At 34.7% G+C, this 19,379-nt stretch overlaps 1 protein-coding gene across 9 annotated transcripts in view; it reads left to right on the top strand.

Moving 5' to 3' along the window:
- Positions 1 to 19,359, top strand: part of LOC124536099 (potassium voltage-gated channel protein Shab) — a 39,567-nt gene extending 20,208 nt beyond the window's left edge. The window contains exons 2-14 of one of the 9 annotated variants that reach the window (XM_047112536.1): positions 10,761 to 11,016; positions 11,090 to 11,317; positions 11,452 to 11,758; positions 14,117 to 14,963; positions 15,695 to 15,819; positions 16,086 to 16,178; positions 16,480 to 16,557; positions 16,970 to 17,120; positions 17,469 to 17,585; positions 17,670 to 17,875; positions 18,123 to 18,195; positions 18,556 to 18,695; positions 18,861 to 19,359. In XM_047112536.1, the coding sequence (XP_046968492.1) occupies positions 10,832 to 11,016; positions 11,090 to 11,317; positions 11,452 to 11,758; positions 14,117 to 14,963; positions 15,695 to 15,819; positions 16,086 to 16,178; positions 16,480 to 16,557; positions 16,970 to 17,120; positions 17,469 to 17,585; positions 17,670 to 17,875; positions 18,123 to 18,195; positions 18,556 to 18,695; positions 18,861 to 18,956 (2,646 nt within the window). In that variant the 5' untranslated portion in view covers positions 10,761 to 10,831 and the 3' untranslated portion in view covers positions 18,957 to 19,359. Of the gene's footprint in view, positions 1 to 10,760; positions 11,017 to 11,089; positions 11,318 to 11,451; positions 11,759 to 14,116; positions 14,964 to 15,694; positions 15,820 to 16,085; positions 16,179 to 16,479; positions 16,558 to 16,969; positions 17,121 to 17,468; positions 17,876 to 18,122; positions 18,196 to 18,555; positions 18,696 to 18,860 lie in introns of all 9 variants that reach the window. The other 8 variants (XM_047112537.1, XM_047112535.1, XM_047112539.1 and 5 more) reach the window with 8 other exon arrangements.
- The last annotated feature ends 20 nt before the right edge of the window (positions 19,360 to 19,379 follow it).

Genomic DNA, 19,379 nt, shown 5'->3' on the forward strand with positions numbered 1-19,379 from the left:
GAGGTTGCTGCACACGTGCCTCACATACTTTATTACGAGATTATGGGATGGTACGGATTTAATTAATACTGCGCTGCGTATGAAAGCTGCCCTTAATTGAGTTTCTTGTGTAAACACACAAAACGATAATAATATGACAATTATAACTGGTTATATGTTAATTGACTATTTTTATGAAATATTATAAGAGAAATATGGCATTCATGTTTTGAAAATATACATTTCATCAGAAGTGATAAAGATAATTAATATATTTATATAGTGTACGTTGAAGGCGTCAAACTATTCTGGCTCTACTATTTTCTGGATGTTTTTTTGCCTGTTAGTTTGGAATATTTATATAATTGAATTGGAACTGAATTAGTCGTTTCTATATATACATTCGTTTGAAATTAGAAAACTATAATATTTGATATGATACATAGTTTGTATCAGTTTATAAGGATAAATCAAGTATAGCATATTCCAATCGTAGGAGTAAAGCCAAATAAACAACTTCGTCATTGAATTGACGAGATATCATTGGATGTTGAATAATAATTGTCTCTCGTATTCATTATGAAACCATTTATTTTGGTACACACATACACTACATAGATTATACACAAAAAAATAATTAAATTTAAAGAACACATTGTGGCAAGGGCCCTGACTATTGGGTAAACGTAAACATAAGTTACGTCATATTTAATACTGGTGAAGTTGTTATCAGAAGTAGCAGTTAACTTGGTGGCAGGGCCTTGTGCAAGCCCGTCTGGGTACGTACCACCCACTCATCAGTTATTCTACCGCCAAATAACAGTACTCAATATTGTTGTGTTCCGGTTTGAAGGGTGAGTGAGCCAGTGTAACTACAGGTACAAGGGACATAACATTTTAGTTCCCTAGGTTGGGTGCACATTGACGATGTAAGGAATAGTTAATATTTCTTACAGCGTCATTGTCTATGGGTGATGGTGACCCGGTGACCATCAGGTGGCCCATATGCTCGCCCGCCATCCTATATACCATATAAAAAGTACAGAAAAATTAAAGTCTTATAAGTGGTTATGTGAAATAGTATTATATTATTGATATAAATATGAGAGCTATGAAATTTATCTTATTTTCTAATGAAATGACGTTTCCAAGTACAATACTTTAATAATTTAAAGTATAAATTAGTATTATAAAGGCAATTTAAATAATGTTATTGTAAAACAAAGCAATTAAATAAATACGTTACTTTAATTATAAATAATTTTTGAAATACCATGAAAATGATGTAATACGACCGTTATTATAAATGCAAATGCGAGTCAAAAGTACACCGCGGAATGTCAGTGTTAAAAGCTATTACATTCCGTAATCGACAATAATGCCGTTTTCATACATCTCGAGGGACAAAGTTGCTACATACAAACGTTAACACGTTTAAAAAATTTTCTTTAAAATGAACGCTTCTAAATATAGAAATAATTTGCAATCTTGTATTATTATCTATTATTCAGCGAGTTTACCAAATCAGACATGAAAATTAATTAAGCGGTCATCTTTATTTGTTATTCAGTACAACAATTAGCGTTCAAGGAAATGACCGTCCCAAAATTGTACGATGTCGATGAAAATTGGGGATTTGTAGCGTGAAAGAAAACGGGAAGAGCCCGGGAGGCATGCCAAGAACACTTGTCAGGCTAAAAGCGGACGGACACGTCACGTACTCGCGATCTGTCACGAAGCAATGTGTGTCGACTGTCGAAGCAAGAGGTACCACCGCGATCCGCCCCCGCACTATTCTAATTGCTGCCATATTTATGTATCATTGTTCGTATGTCAGTCATTAATGGTGTTTGTGAAATGCAACATGTAATTGCGATGACAAATAGAGCAGAATTTTAATTGATTAATTAATCGACTGACAAATTAACGTCAATAGATGTGTATTTTACTTTAAAGAGTGAACAATAATCATAACAGAAATAAATATCTGAAAACAAATCGTAATTGCACCTATTTTTCATACTAACCAAAACGTATATTAAAATTATTAATAACTAATTGTTAATAATAACATACAATAAATCAAATGAATAATTCAAATATAAATAGCTGTTTACGTTCTGTATTTAACAAAACAAACAAGATGTAATGACAAGGAAACGGCTGACCTCTTTTTATGCTGAGCTAAAACCAAATAAACTGATCAACAACCACATAAAACATTTTATGTCTTCTTTCAGTTCTTAAGTTCATTTTAGTTCGAACACCTTGTAAAAAAGAGAGTTCGTTTTGTAATAAGTTCACATATTTTCCAGACAAGTGATTGATGATTAGACTATTATTGGTACTTATCATACCTGTAGATTATATCATAATTTATTTTATGTCAATAGCGCCGTAAAGGCACAGATAAACAACAGCCTGATTGCTGTCGTTAGTCGCGAACCACTTGCTATAATTCCCTTTTGTTTGATGACTTAGAAAATTTATTCTATTTTTATTTTTATGGCGTGAGTTAAAAAAACATTAGGCTAATAACGAATTTGATGTTTATGATAATTTTAGCAAAAGGAAAATTTGTATAATATTCTTACCTTTATTAAGTGTAGTTTTGTTTGCTATTTACAGTATCGGTAACAACAATATGCTTATCATACCTTTATACATTTTTTTTATAAAAGGCCTTATTATTTATTACATATTGTACCTACTTATATAACCAATAGAATATAGCTAATATCTCAAATCGAAGTTTGAGGATTGATCGCATCAAAGTCCAAATATAAACAGGTGTAATACAATTATTATTATTTTTTTTTTACGTAAATTGTTAATAAAAGCAGCCAAAAATCAATCATAATAATTGTTATATAACTATTGTAAGCAAAGACATTATTATTTTGATAAAATGAATGTTGAATAACATTACTCTATTACTTCAAAGATTAACGAAAAGAAATTCTATTAATTTATATGAAATCATGGCTATTGGCCAACATGTGAAAGCTTATCTATATGCCATAAGTATACCAAGGGTGATTTTGTTTTAGTCTTGCTTGATATAGTGAAGTATTTTGAAGGTTACGTTATTGATAAGTAATTTAAAAGCTGCTTCACAAAAGTAAAATATTTGAAATAATATAACACATTTATAAATATATTATGTATCATTTACGACTTTGCTCACATTTTAGGAGTTGGCCATAAAATATGAGACTTAAAAAAGCCTATGTCTTTACTCAGACTTCAAGCTTGTTTCGTAGCAAATTTCATCAAATTCAGTTTCAGTGGTTTCACAAAATAACAGACAAACAGACATATAGTTACTATCGCCTATATAAAATCATAGAATAGATAACATTAATATATTAGAAAAGTATGAATGATCATTTGTATGAAGCGTATGCACGTAAATTAATAAGGGTTAAAATGAATGTTGCTAAACCCTCAGGGGACCATCTCTTTAAATGTCGGCTTGATTTACCAGCTGATATATGGCGCAGTAATTGGCGTTCGATATCATCTCATTAAACGTGTAACAACGTTTTAAGTTAATAATAACTTTGTTGTATTGTACGTTTTGTTTTAAACTCTATTTTTGATTTTTATTGTGACATATCAGTGGGTTTTATGAATTGATTATCTTACTGAGTGCCTTGCGTTTTTGATATTTTTGTTATCTTTAAATATTACTACAAAATTTACTGGTATTTGAAAGTTTGAACGTAGTCATTTATTAAAATGATTGCAATTACTATGTAATTTATTGCTTCGAACATTGTTGTGGATATCGTTCTAGATCTACAAAATATATCCATACACTGTTTTCGTAAAATATTTTTTTATTTTCCCATCATATTACATAAAAAGTTTTACAACATTACACAAAGTGTAGTGTTTGTGTTTAATAAAAATAAAAATGAGACATTGCAGGTCTATATAAATAACGCACATTTTCTTGTATATGTATATTACAAAAGAGGAACATTACATATGTATGAATATGATTAGAAATATGTAGATGAATGTAATAAAAAATATAAATTTGATTTAAAGTTGAGTTAATCTTACGTTGACAATATTTACTGACCGGTAGACAATAAACAACTTAAACTTGTAGGACTTTTGAATTCTGAAAGTTTATGAAATTCTGGAATGCATGTTTTTACTGGAAATATAAAAATCAAGTTTTAACTTCTGTTTATATACAAAAGAAACTTTTATCAGTCTTTGGAAAACGTCTTCGTACTTCATCGCTATTTAACTCTTGAAAGAGAGAAATATCGATAAAGGAAATGAGATTAAAGTTTTGTATTGTGAATTTTAAACAAATATTTGTGTTATCAACTTTTAAAAGAATAGTTAAAACATGTTTACTAAGAAAAGCTAATATTAATAGCGTTTTTGGCAATTAATGTTATAATGGACGATTTTTAGTTATGAAAATGCGCTATTTTTATAATGATAATTTAAAACGTGTTTGTTACGTGACGCTTTTAGTTACTATACGTTTTCCTTTTAATAATACCTCATCTCGATGAAACGCAAAAAAAGCAAAGGAAAACTAGCTACCCAAAATTCATTTGAAAAAAAGCTGAGCATTTCCTGAGATATTGGCGACGGGAAATCCAATTCGGAACGTGGCTACTATACTTGCACTAGCCGCGTGCCGTTTTTTGGGATTGATTTAGTTTTACGTCCATTGGCCTACGCTTACCGTTCCCTTTTTTCCAATATTATACAAAGTGTAGTGTATGTGTTTAATGAAAATAAAAATGAAACATTGCAGGTGTGTGTTGTGTACACATTTTCAATGTATATTACAAAAGAGGCGCATTACTTATGTATGAATATCATTAGAAATAGATGAAACTAATAAAAACTATAAATTCGATTTAAAACATGGTTAAACTTTCTTGTCATGCATATTTCGATTATTCCTTTATTTAATTTTATCTCATTAGTTTCTGCAGTTATAATTACTTTATACTTTTATGTTCTCAGCCACATCCAGTTTGAAACGATAACAAATATTACTTATTAGGTAGAAAAAGAACTACTAATACATTACTATAATTAATACAATACAAATTCATTCAATGACTTAGATTTTCAGTCACGAAAGAGTTCTATTCAAAGACCGTCTTAAGTACGTAACGCTGAGTCAGTAGGTAAAAATTATGAGTCAGCGCATTCGTCCAAAAGTAAATTGGCTTCAGTTGGTTCCATTGAATCATTGCTAGTGAGTTAGTGACACAGCTTATTCATGCACACACGGTGAATTCAATTACCATGACTTGAATAGGTTACATTAACTAGAACGCTGAAAGGTCAAAGATAGCTCGTAGACGGCAGCTACGAGACCTCTACGGATCGTAGAGCGTACTTCCATTCTATAGCCTATATCTCAATTGCTTAAGATGGTATTTCAAGGAAGTGTTTTTATTACAGTAAAAATATAACACTAAAGGTTAATAGAATTCTGTATCGATCTTTGTATTGCCAATTTTTCATCTTTTTTGATCATAAACTTTATATGTTGGGTATTCGCCAATTTCGAAATAAGAGAGGCCAAAATTTATTAAATTGTGTTGATTGATATCGACTTGGCTGTATAATATACGCCCATCCATAAAATATTTGAAGGCCCTGAAGCTGCCTGTCATTTTTGATAAATATGTAATTTATCGTAGCTTCCTGAAGTACAAAACTTTCTCTGCCTTTTCTTAGTTGATATCCTTCAATTTCTTCACATATACAAAATTGCAGTTTAATTAGCTGGTGATTTTATTTAATAAAATATTTAAACGTAACTTCTACCTATATCGTGTATGTAATACTAATACGACTTACTAAATCACAACTTTCATCAAGCAAATTTCTCATCATGGAAACAGTAAGTAAGCATGGCGTGTTGCCAGTAATCAATCGAGATGATTGATATATTTCATCGCAAGGCTAGTGCGTAAACTTATGTACTATTGAAGTTACTAATACTGTACTGAATATTCTGTCTTCATATCTTAAATTAAGTTGCTTCTTTTGTCAACTTTATAAATTGTCATAGTGATGAAATAAAGCTTAAATTTAAAATAAAAATAAGAGAATAATAAAAATATATTTATTCAAGTAAAAGAGATTCTATTGCAACATTAAAGTAACAAATGGTTTTATGTTTATAGAAAAAGAAACAAATGTTAGTAGTAATTGATCTGTTACGATAAATTAACATTAATAAATGGAATACTCCACTGCTACCACCTACTATTACTACAATATGCTCCAGCTGAAACATTACAGGTACACTTTATAACTGTATCTACAATTTAGTCGGTTAGTGATCATGTGTAGGATTTTCGTTGAGCTTATCTGTACCTTGCGAGCATAAGGTGCACACTTTTTTCGATTTATTGCGATTTTTAAATTTTTAAATTCGCTTCAACAACATACTTAAAACTCTGAATAAGCGAGGCTGTCTCATTAGCAATGTAAATTTCAAACTGAACATTAAGAGTATTATGTATAATTAGTCAATAATTTTGAGCAATAGATGACATTTAGATTTATATTACTTTTCGAGTCTGCAGGACATATTATAATGTGCAAGTGTGGAAAATCCAGTGCACTTTTTATTCTATCACTGTGATAATCCGATAAGATGATTCAGAGAGACCTGGGGAAATTTCTAAACTCCGGGCTGCTACTGACAATTTTATAAATGTTCATAAATTGTGTACCTAGGATGTCTGCAGCCTAAGCCTTATGATTAGCCCATAGATCCATGAAGCGATTTTAAAATACAATTATATAATAATCGGATACTCTGCCAATACATATTATTCAAATCAGTGTTGGCAGCTATGTATTTAGGTTGTAAGGTCAAGGATTTTAAGTCGCGTCGAATATAGCGTCAAGATTTATAGATTAGCTCGGTTCAACGGATCTTAGACGTCACGCTGTCTATTGAGACGCCGGACAAATGTTAAATATCTATACACTGTTACTTTCCAATGTAACGCATCCAGTTATAAATACAATAAACATGTATTTGATTCATTATTAAGTATCACTGTTGTAACTTGTTTTATTATGAGTCGTATATTTATATAATTATCGTATATTTAAATATGAAAGTCATTTACATTTTAGTCACTTAACACCGCGGTAACTAAGGTTACTAAGGCCTGATATTCGATTTTTTAATTACAATATTATTTTTAGAACATACGAGGGAACGTGTTATATATATATCCGCGTTTTATTTGACCTAAAACGCTTTTTAAACTTACCTTATCAGAAGCTGAAATATTGACATAGGTCTTTTTCAATTCCAGTAATATTAGCTAAGGGTATCTTTTTGCACATTATCAGCCTTAGAAAGAAGACCGATTGGCCCAAGGCGACGTTTTTTGTCATTTGTGTGGCGCCCATTCAACTTATGTTGACAAGTATTTCATTTCAATATTATATGTTTTATTACCTATATAGTAAATATATAAGCGTTAACGTATATTAAATATGTTTTAGTATTCATTATAGCTACTATGGTTAAATTAATAGAATTGTGTTTCGAGCATGTTTAAGTAAAACTTGTTACGAAATTGAACGTGATAAAACGACTAAGACTTAATAAAAAAACACCCTCGCGTTGTGTAAACATAAATAATATGAAAAACTTCCAGGAGTTTATTTATAAATATAGCTAAGAAGATTAAATATTCAGGAATATTCTTGTCGTTCCATTAATTTAAATTCCTAAAAAAATACTTGCAAATACATGCATTTTTTTTCCTTTGGAGTCGAGACAAATAAACTTTTATGTATTCATTTCTAACATCACAGCTGGGCAAAATTTGATTACGTACCCTACTTATTTAGAAGAAATACTCTTCTGTAAGAGACAGTTCATTAATTTCCTGTTTAAGTTTTATTAGAATTAGAATATACTGATAAGTTAGCTAGGTATGATTGTATATCTGAATATTTTTAATCAAACAAGCTTTAAATGAAAACCTCCTATAAATATATTTTTATGATGCTATGTCGGTATAGAAATGTATATATTTTTAAAGGTTAAACTATTGTATGTTCTTAAAATAACATCAGTAATAAAATAATGTACAACTTCGTGAAAAAATCATTACACACTTTAGCATTTAAAATAAAATACTTAACCCGAGTTTCATACCCAAGACGTATAAAGGTGCTTGCGGCCTCTTGAGGCCTCTCGGCCTTTTGCGCCCCACGCCTGGTGAGATCTGGTAAGAAGATAAGAGAATTTAAGCCTGTTATAACGACCAAAAGGTTTTTAGCAGTATTTGTAATGTAAAATAAAACGCACAAGTGAAATGTTATTTTAATATCTTTATGTTTTGTAAATTAGAGTATAATAAATATGAAATAAATCACTAGAAAGGGGTTAAAATATTATATAAAACACCTTTGAAACAGATGAAAATATGGATGGATTGTTTAGTTCAATAGATCTCAAACGTCGCAGTTCCGTTCGAGTGGTAAGAGATAACAGGCATGCATTGTTAAACTGTAATCAACTTAACTAAAGAGGAGTGCTGATAGCGAACGGCAATTTGTAACTTATCTATGATAATTTCTATTTTATTTATCAAAACATGGGGTATTTTTTTTTAAAAACTATTTTTTAATTATCCATTACATATTTTCGTAACAAGTCGAAACCTTTTTAAATAACATTTAAAACAGTTTTGACCGATATATTTTTCAGCGTGATATTTAAAGGCCAACTTTTACGTAACACTGTCTGGTTATAATGTGGTATTTGAATAAGTCGGTATGGCAGTTGACTGAGTTGGGAGGCTGCTATCAGATTATTTACTACCGGCGGCGCCTCCACGCCTGTCCCGTTCACAGCTCGAGATCAATACGGAGGCTGTCTCCTCCCAATTCTAGCCTCTCTACAGTAAACGTTCAACTTCCTCCCCCTTTCTTTACTATGTATTCCACGTGTACAAATAAAATAATGCTGTTCAGGTTACATTATCTAATCGGGAAGTCGTCGATAGATGCGCCGCTAAGTGATCAATCTAATTTATTTTTCTACATTTCTACTTACGTCACTGTACATGTCGTACAATATAAAAACTAGTTGTTACAAGTTGAACGGTAGTCGAGAAACTCGTCCGATGTTTTTTCTTTGTTTCGTCATATCTTTAAGTTTCAAATTTTAACAATTGTATTCAATTGGCTAATTCATTTCTTAACATGAAAAGAGTTTAAAAGAGTGTTATCTTCCTCAAAACACTAGTTGCTAGAAAACATTTCAAACTTGAATTAGCGTTTCAGTGCTACTCTAAATTGTGGATCAAGAGTCTCTTGACTAGTCTAGACAACTTTTAAACAAGGTCTTAAGAACCTCAATGTTCTTTTTTTTTGTAGCTTCGTTTCGAGTCAAACAGTTATAGTTTCATAATTCTAACTTTTCTTTAAATTCCATCTCCTGGTGGAATTTAATGAATGTTCTTCCCGACATATTTCTTGTACAAAATGTTATATATATAAAATTACTTTTATATAAATTTCATTTTATTCTCTTTTATTAGGTACCAAATAGATAAAGGTATCAAATTAATATTCCTTTAAATAAAAGTAAACAACTATAAAAAAACACCAATTGATTAAATTAATAAAGCGGTATAAAATAATTATAGCATCAACAAACTTCCCAAAGTCGCAATTGTGTTAAAAATATATGAAATACCAAACATTATGAAACAATACGATAAAGATCATGCGCCTTTTTGAATTACGTTAAAGAAACTTTAGCGGCTAACATTAATTCTTATAAGAATTAGAGGTTAACTGTTCTACCCTAATTTATACATACCAGCGATAAAAGTTAACAACACCCAGAATGATCGAAGCTTATTTTGGGACGAAAGGGGGTTTTGTAAATATGAACATTGTAAATATTATATGTCCCACTGAATATATAAGTCTGTTAAGAAGATTATTTTTCAACCGTTAATAATTTATTATCCGTTGCGGCTCGATAATCTTGTTGGTCGAAAAGTAGATATTATATTCCAAAAATAAATTAGTGTTAAAGGCATTACGTAGGTTTAAACTAAGTTGAAACAGTAGTTGTTTAAGTTGGGCGAATGCAGTGAATGCTATTATTAGATTAGGGTCGATCCGAAGGCTTGATACTGGCAGGGCGCGCCACGCGATCTGGTAATCGATTGCGACCGCCCACCGCTCTCGATCTTGTCCTAACAAAATATTCTGTCATCGTATTTGCCTTGATTTTGCTTTCTAAATGATTTCAAAATTTGCCTAGAATCTTTATTTAATCGGTAACGATAACCTGTAAATGCAGCCCCATTAACATTTCAATGAAAATTATTTGTATATTGCTAAAAAAAATGATTTATAAAAAATATACATAGGCTTTCAAAATTACGTTATTATTTCAATAAATTACCTGTTACGTAGGTATCAGTTGATGATTGACGTTGTAGCGATCCGGAGGGGTTAATGTGTTAGTAGGACACGAAGGGGGCGCGTGAATAAATAAAAGAGTTACATTCTTAGGTGCAGTCGATAAACTTGTAAATTTTTAATCGATTGTGACACTGTCTTATGAAAAAAATTATATCAATATATTTTTAGAACTATATAAAGCAAATGTAAATATGAGACTTGAAATTTAATGAATTATGCATATCTATATATATAGTATTTTCCTATTTTTCGTGATTGATAAGTAACAAGCATATTACATAGTTATTTGTTGAATTTTTCAGATTAAAGTTGCTAACAAATAGCGTTTTCGGGCCGAAAGGGGCGGCAGCGTGTGACAAGATGAGCTAGCGGCATGGGGGGCGAGGGGGCGGGCCGCGGCGCCGCGCGCTGGCACGTGGGCGACTCGCCCCCGCGTGCGCCCATGGGCTTCGCGGCGCCCGCGCACGATGCGCAGCTCGACCGCGGTCTCGCGCCGGCGCCAGCGCCTGCGCAGTCCGCCGCGGCCGCTGCAGCTGCTCTGCAGCGGGCGCACTCCAGGTACCAGTAATTTGCCTTTTTTTTTAAATTAAGTTACCTTTAAGTAAAAATTGTTGTCTTTGTTTGCTTATAGGTCGATGTCATCTTTACCACCGGAGCCCTTTATGATGCTGAGAGCGAAAGCTCTTAGCAAACGCGTTATAATCAACGTTGGTGGCGTTCGCCATGAGGTGTTATGGCGGACACTGGAACGGCTGCCTCACACACGACTTGGTCGGCTGCGAGATTGCAACACACATGAAGCTATCACAGAACTGTGCGACGATTACTCGTTACAGGATAATGAATATTTTTTTGATAGGTGATTTTATTTCTTTTGTTTTCATTTTATATTAAGTATAAGGTTATATCAATATTAAAAGACAAGTAGGTACATTTAATATTGTTTTACATCGGTAATTTTTGCTATAAGTATAATTTTTTCTCTGATTACAGGCATCCGAAAAGTTTTAGTTCCATTTTAAACTTTTATCGGACTGGGAAATTACACTTGGTAGATGAGATGTGCGTGTTGGCATTTAGTGATGATTTAGAGTATTGGGGTGTAGACGAATTATACCTGGAGTCGTGTTGTCAACATAAATATCACCAGCGAAAAGAGCACGTGCACGAAGAAATGCGAAAAGAAGCTGAAAGCTTACGGCAGCGAGAGGAAGAAGAGTTTGGGCAAGGGACATGTGCCCAGTACCAGAAATGGCTGTGGGATTTGCTCGAGAAACCCACCACGAGCATCGCCGCTAGGGTAACGTATTGACTGATGCTTCTCTTAATATTATTGTTTATTGATCCACGTTAATGTCACTACTTCAGCAAGCTGCTCAGGATTTACTATTTTAAGTGAAAGGTATTAAGGACACTATTTCTTATAAATTGGAAATTGTTTTTTTTTTTATATTTAAAATTTATGTAGTAATAGATGCTTGTGTATATTGTGGGCTAAGATTTACTATATTACACTCTTGCACAATTTAAAGTCAATACTGTAATAATATTACATGTTCACATGAGCAGGTACACAATACACAGCCTTGCACACTGTAAGAATATACTTCATAAGAGAGTGCACGGTGATTTGTTAAGATTTAATAAATAATACTACTTAAAATGAATGTTGCACAGTTTACTGTATATACCTAATTGTACTTGTTAGTAACTTTATTATGTTCACTATGTTTACATGTATGTCATACTGTGTACACCAATGTCTCCCGACTTATAAGTAGGTAATATAAGCATGAAACGGATGGATTGTACTGTGAGCTGTCGTTGTTGTACTCGTGGTGCATGAATAACATCTATCACACTTACCTTCCGAGTAGACTGTTGTTTGTGTAATGGAATGTGGTGTTGTGTTCCGATGTTGTATCGTGACCTGATCGCTTTTGTCGAAATTTACCTAACATCCTTGATCAAATATCTTCCATTTACAAGCAAGTCGCAATGTTTGCATACTTTAAGATTTTCGACAACAGCGACGTATAGAGGCCTATGTAAGTATGTAAGTATGACCTATTTCATCTACTGGTTCTAATAAATAAGACGTGTTTTTTGATTAGGTTATTTTTAGATAGTGACGAATTTACGTCCGTTCTTTATACAATAGGGTTGGTTATTTGTTTTCTTTGGGTAATGTTCGTTTTCGTCTTGTTGTAATGTCTGAGGACATTTTTTTAGTTAATATTTATTTTTTGGAAATGTTGCAACGTATTATAATATTTGCTATATGTATAACGTTATTAAATTACAAATCAATCTTAGGTGGATGTTACTTTTTTGTTATTAGCGATATGATTGCGTAGCTAACAAGCTAAAAAATAAAAATACTCCTATACAACTTTTATTTAACAAGTTTATGTATCGTTTAATAGGCCTTCCAACATTTCGTTGATATTTAACTGTTGGCTCTTTTTCCATGATGCAAAGACAATTCCATAGAAAAAAACTAGTTATTTTTTTTCATACCGAAAGCATTGTGTTATTTATAATTTTAATATTTTTTATTAATTTATTTTGCGACATAGTAGAATTGCTTTGCGTTACTTCAATGACTGGAGGTGGTACTCAAATATAAGACAAAGTGGCTTTGAAACGTGTAGGTATGTCTTAGAAATTCCTCGAGTTTATAAATTATCCCAATCAAGGCTACTTTATTTATTTGTATGCTTAATAATATTAAGTATTTATTTATTTATTTTCTTTTTCTCAATATTCGTAATTATGCCTTCTAATCATGGCACTTTTGTGCCTTATACAACTTCTTGTTACATATATTTTTAATGTTCACAGCTGCGTGGATAGTTCTCCAAAAGAGAGCACTTTTAATAAAACAAAGCTTAATTGTTGTTGCAAAAGTTGCAAATATGGGATGGGCTTACGCGATGTGACCAGCCGCTGCCGGCGACGCTCCGCGGCCCGTGTGCGGGGTCGCACGGGACGGCACGTGGCGCCCTGCGGACCGGCGTCCGCAGTGCGCGCACCGAGCCCGCGCTGCCTCCCACTACGGCTGAGTGTCGTCCGCCGGCGTCTCGCACCCTCTCCACTCCCTGCGCTCCCATATTTTATACCTCGTGTTCCTCAAACCCACCAGCGCTTCCGCTTCGTCGTACTGATCCGACTAACCGACGCGAATAATGGACGAACGCGCGTTGTTGTAGCTAAGCTTTGATTTCTGACTTCCGATTTGACTAAACGCATGTCCGTCCATTACCGTACATGTATATTTTTGACCTATTTACACCTCGACCACACAACACTACTAACAAGAACACCAATAGATGTTATTTTAACACCAAAACCGCGTATTCTTAAGACATTAATGTTACAGACATTGGTATTATTCCAATTAAGCTGAAACTGTAAATACATGTATGCCTACAGATTTGTTCTTACCTACTACATACTTTCACTGTTAAGATATATCAATGTACAAAATATTGTTATTTCTGTATAAACACTTGCATTATTTAACACGAATTGTACTACTTCTACTACTATACTATTACTACTACTTATATCATGCCGATACTTACATAATTAGATTTTGAAGTGTGACAGTACGGTGGTGGGGAGCGAGTTTCGCTCAATCATTGGATGCTTGCAGGTGATCGCAGTTATTTCGATCCTCTTCATCGTGCTGTCCACGATAGGGCTCACTCTCAACACCATTCCTCAAATGCAAGTGTACGACGAGAAGGGCACACCCATGGACAACCCACAGCTGGCCATGGTCGAAGCCGTGTGCATCACGTGGTTTACGCTTGAGTACGTGCTGCGATTTAGTGCCTCACCGGACAAATGGAAGTTCTTCAAAGGTGGACTGAACGTTATCGATTTATTGGCGATATTGCCCTATTTCGTGTCTCTCTTTCTACTCGAAACTAATAAAAACGCGACAGACCAGTTTCAAGATGTGCGTCGCGTTGTACAAATCTTTCGTATCATGCGAATATTGCGCATTCTAAAACTAGCTCGACACTCGACCGGGTTGCAATCGCTCGGTTTTACGCTCAGAAATTCTTACAAAGAGCTAGGACTGCTCATGTTGTTTCTTGCGATGGGAGTGCTTATATTTTCTTCGCTGGCATACTTTGCCGAAAAAGAAGAACCGGGGACTAAATTTATTTCTATTCCGGAAACGTTCTGGTGGGCCGGCATCACCATGACCACAGTCGGATACGGTGACATTTACCCCACGACACCGTTGGGCAAGGTCATCGGCTCAGTTTGCTGTATTTGCGGCGTGCTGGTAATTGCGTTACCCATCCCCATTATTGTCAACAATTTCGCCGAGTTTTACAAGAATCAGATGCGGCGAGAAAAGGCCCTCAAGCGACGCGAGGCGCTCGAGCGCGCTAAGCGGGAGGGGTCCATTGTCTCCTTCCACCACATTAACTTGCGGGACGCGTTCGCCAAAAGCATGGATCTCATCGACGTCATTGTGGACACAGGTCAGAGAAACATAATGTTGTAATGCCTTTCGCTTGTTCATGTCATGTGTCCTTTGCTCGTTATCGTAACTTACACCGTCTGCACGCATGCTTTATGTGTTCAGTGCTCGATTTTGTATCAGTGTTAATGAATGCGAAGGATGCTGGTTGAGTGCACGTCGCATCGTTTAGCTCTCCGGACTCGCAGGCATACTCAAAATCAAACAGATCACGTTACATCGCAGCTACAGCTATATTCACTCGTTGGTTCCAAAGAGGTGTATCAGAGTGTTTTATTCCTTGTCTTCAGGTGACAAATGCGTCCTCATTGAGGCGAGAGACGACGCCCGATGAGCTACTTGCTACTATCGCACAGTCGTCATACTCGACCCCTTATTATTAAGTTCGTAGCTCGGGGTCGGGTTCGCGTCGCGTGTAGCTTGCGATGTGCGACGAAGACACTTTATCTAAGGTCGATTACATTGTCAGCGTAAGCCTAACGCTTCATAAAACTAACACTCATTTCTTCTGTGGACTGTACGTTGTGTGTATCCGGAGAACGCTGGATTTTTAGACTGTTCGTGTGGAATGTGTGTTTTGTAGTTCACGCCGCTTCATTAATTGTTCTAAATGTCGTTTTATTCGTATCAAACTATTATATAAATATAAAAATAGGTAATGTGAACGCTTAATGGAAATAATGGGAAGCTGACATAGCAAGCGTTGCTACTTAAGATGGTGTGTGCCTCCAGGACACAACCTGTCACAAGCGGACGCGACTAGTCTGGAGGGCGAAGCGCCGGCCACCACTGGCTGTTACAAACAATATGAACACGGTCTTGGCAATAGGATACCACAAACTGCTGACAACATTCAGGTAAGCGCTACAAGCGTTGAATCTAAGTGCCTTACATGTCATACAACTCGTATAAATACAGTACAAGCAAATATGTAATCAAAAGCTCAAAAGCTTAAGCTTATTTTGATTTGACACAATGCTTTCAAATAAAAAATATTTATCTCTCATAAAAAAATTAAGCACTATCGCCATCGTAATATGTGATATATGTATATTAAAAAAATATGTACATAGAGTATATTTGTACGACACATATAGCTTGTAATTAAAACACTAGTATGTAGTTTCAGAGCAGTCCTAAAAAGGAACGCCGCTTCTCAAGCGAAGGCTTGGGCACGCCGGAGAAATGCTTGCTCATTAATCCTGACCCGACACCAGTAAGACATTTCATCGAATCACTTTTGCTCGTAGCGCTCATTAATTTTAGGCTTTTAGAATTATTGCTTAGTTTTAACATTTTTAATTTAAATATTTATATTTAATTCAGAAAATTAAACTGACCGTTGAAGATACTACTGCGCTAGACATTATTTACGAAATTCGCGTAAACAACGTCATTAGCCTCATTAATAAATAATGATTTCATTAGCCGTTAACCGATACGTAGATTTACGATAATTAATAAAAAAATACCGATAAGTATGTATGTATCTACCACTAAAATGTTCTCTTTTCTAGGAAAAGAAGATGGCTGAAAAACAGCTTGACTTGGATCAGCTGCCTTCTGAATTTGAATGTTGTTTTTGCACGTTCAAGGTACTAAACACTAACAAGATTTTATGTATGCGTGTTTGCATAATAACTCGAGTATTCTTTCTTTGTCTTTGACGAGCAGGTGCTAACAATCTTTTTTTAATCATATTTAATTTTTTCCATCAGCATTACCAGTAAGTACAGGCTTTATATTTTTAATTTTCAGTATTTGATTTTTGCGTACTGGGAGTTTCAATACTTATTAAAGTGTAACGAAAAGGTTTATAAATATGTAATTTTCATATGTTGCTTAATATGACACGATTCTATTTTTTATTTTATAAGTCATGATAAAATATATATTGAATTATTATTTTGCCTTTACATGTTATATTTGCAAACTTTTTATGAAAAGTCTAGGCTCTATACGACACTTTGAGTTTTTAGCTCATTATAATTGTATATTTCCATGTAGGGTTACAAAGAATTCATAGACGCCGAACAACTGATGCCAATGCCGACGTCGGACCTGCGCCAACCGGTGTGCGTGGAGCTGGCGTGCCTGCAGCGGCACCCGGCGCCGCGCGCGCTGCCCGAGGCGACGCCTAACAGTCTCGACAGCCCCGGTACGTGCTTTATTTAAATTTATTACAATCTTCCTCTCTACTATTGTGCATCTTATCCGTATAACTGGAACGTCTATGTATGAAATTTTGAAAGTTAATTAATCTATGTTACCTCTACTTAACTGCTCCCTGTGATCCAATTTTATTACGGACTTAATATTTTTACTCTCTTTTTGTATGTAACGTGTTTACCAAATTTTTATAAAAGCCCTTTAATATCTTTCTAGTATAATTTTTATAATAGTAGACCGAATGTTATCACATGTAACTAGTAGCACCTGAGTTATTTCTGTGCCGTTCAAGTGACTACGCGTGCGTGGCTCCATATGCCTCTGTCTTACGTTGCAGATACATTTGCATCATGCCTTACGCACCCTTTTCCTTCAGAGGGCGACATCACGTGCGAGAACGACTCGTCAAACTTGTATGTGAATCCATTGGACGGTAGCGGCGGTGGCGGCACGGGTGAGGGCGGGGGCGGGGTGTCAGCGGAATTTAACGGTGTTCGAAAAAGCGCCTCAGGAGACGGAAGCGTTTTGTGTGCGAAAGGTTCGCAGGGCGAAGGTTCACCGCGCGGCTCTCGGGGCAGCTTGTCGGGCGTCGGGGCGGGTGCAGCTGCGTGCGCTAGTGCCGAGCTGAGCAGGCCACTTGATGCCTCTCGTACGAGTTACGAGACGGTCCGAGAGCCGATAGACGATACGCTCGTCGCCGTTGACGATGTAAAGCCCAAACACAGAAAAGCGCGTTTTCAACAGGTCAGTCTGGGCATTTGGTACCACTCGTCTGAAGACGTTAAAACCTTTGCAAGCGCGTCTTTTAATATTAAAACAAATAAAAATGATTGTTTAAAATCTATTTCTGCATCATTATACGCATGAACTCTCCCCATTGAGAATTAACTGAATGTTACCTTTTGCACGACCCTTGTCTAGTGGTTGTAAATAATTACAAGTTATTGTAGTAACAATAATTTGATGTATTTTAATTTAAAATGTTGCACAGGAGTGGTCGGAAGAGGAGAAGAGGCCGCCGAGAGGAATAGCAACAAGGATTATTAATCACCATATTTTGTTCGGCAAGTCTTTATTTATTTGAAACATCGGAATATACGAATTCACTTTTAAGATTAATAAAAATGAAATTAATTATATATTTTTAAAAATTAGTTTATTTTTTAAAAAACGAACCACAGTTAAGCGCAGAATTGATGATCTGAAACCTTAACTCACCTTGACTAATTGGAAGAATTGAAGTTCATATACAGCTACCAATATTTTTTTGATTGATTCAGGTTTCCAGCCAGAGTAGACTTAACTTATAAGACGAATGTATATAAATGATTCAAAAGATCAAACAAACGCAAAACGCTATATTTGTTATCCCTTTCATCTCCTAAACGACTTTCTTCCAGACATTTATGAATTTTTAAATACAGGTAAGAACGGCAACAAGCGCGGTTCTGGCGGATGGCCTCATGACAGTGACTCGCGGTCACGCTCCATTCTCAAAAACAAAGAGTCTCGGGGTACCGACAGCGAACTCCTCCTACAAGAGACCACTTCCCTCGGTGCCAACGTATGTACTTATTTACTCATTTTTTTATTTATTTTTACACTCGATGCTCTGTGCTCTCTACTATCTATTACGCTAAAAATTAAGCCACTTAAAAAAAATTAGCTTGTGAAAAAGCGATCTGGCCTCAAATAGACTAACTAGTCATTATACTTTTAATAATTTCAGGGTGACTCGGGTAGTGAGTCCTCGCCTATTCGTCTCAAAGACTTTAAGGGCCAGAACCACAAAGGTGTAACGGACAGGAGCAACCTAGTCTCGTAGTCGTAGCCCGCACGCCGCCCACTGACGCCTCGCGAGCCGCCCCTGTCGTAGCAGTCGCGCCACGCCCGTAGATGTAGTTGCGTACTCAATAAAATATACTTTCATACATTTAATACTTAGAATGCAATAATAAAAAACACACAAAAATAATTTTAACATATCATTGAGCGATTGTGACTGCTTGTTGATAGATAATTTTCATTTTGTAGAGTTTATTATAAATATTGTAAAAAAAAAATATATTATATTACGTAATGTAATAATCGTTCATTCCAATCGAAAAGTTGAAAGTACCTATTTGTTAAGTTTTTTTACGTGCAATTATTAATTGCTAATTCTAATTTAAGCGAATATAGTTTGTACAGCATAGTTGAAGAAAAAATAAGCAATTATTAAAATTAAAGATTTTCTGAAATTGTTACT

This window comes from Vanessa cardui, chromosome 16 (assembly GCF_905220365.1).
Source record: "Vanessa cardui chromosome 16, ilVanCard2.1, whole genome shotgun sequence".
NCBI classification, from domain to species: domain Eukaryota; kingdom Metazoa; phylum Arthropoda; class Insecta; order Lepidoptera; family Nymphalidae; genus Vanessa; species Vanessa cardui.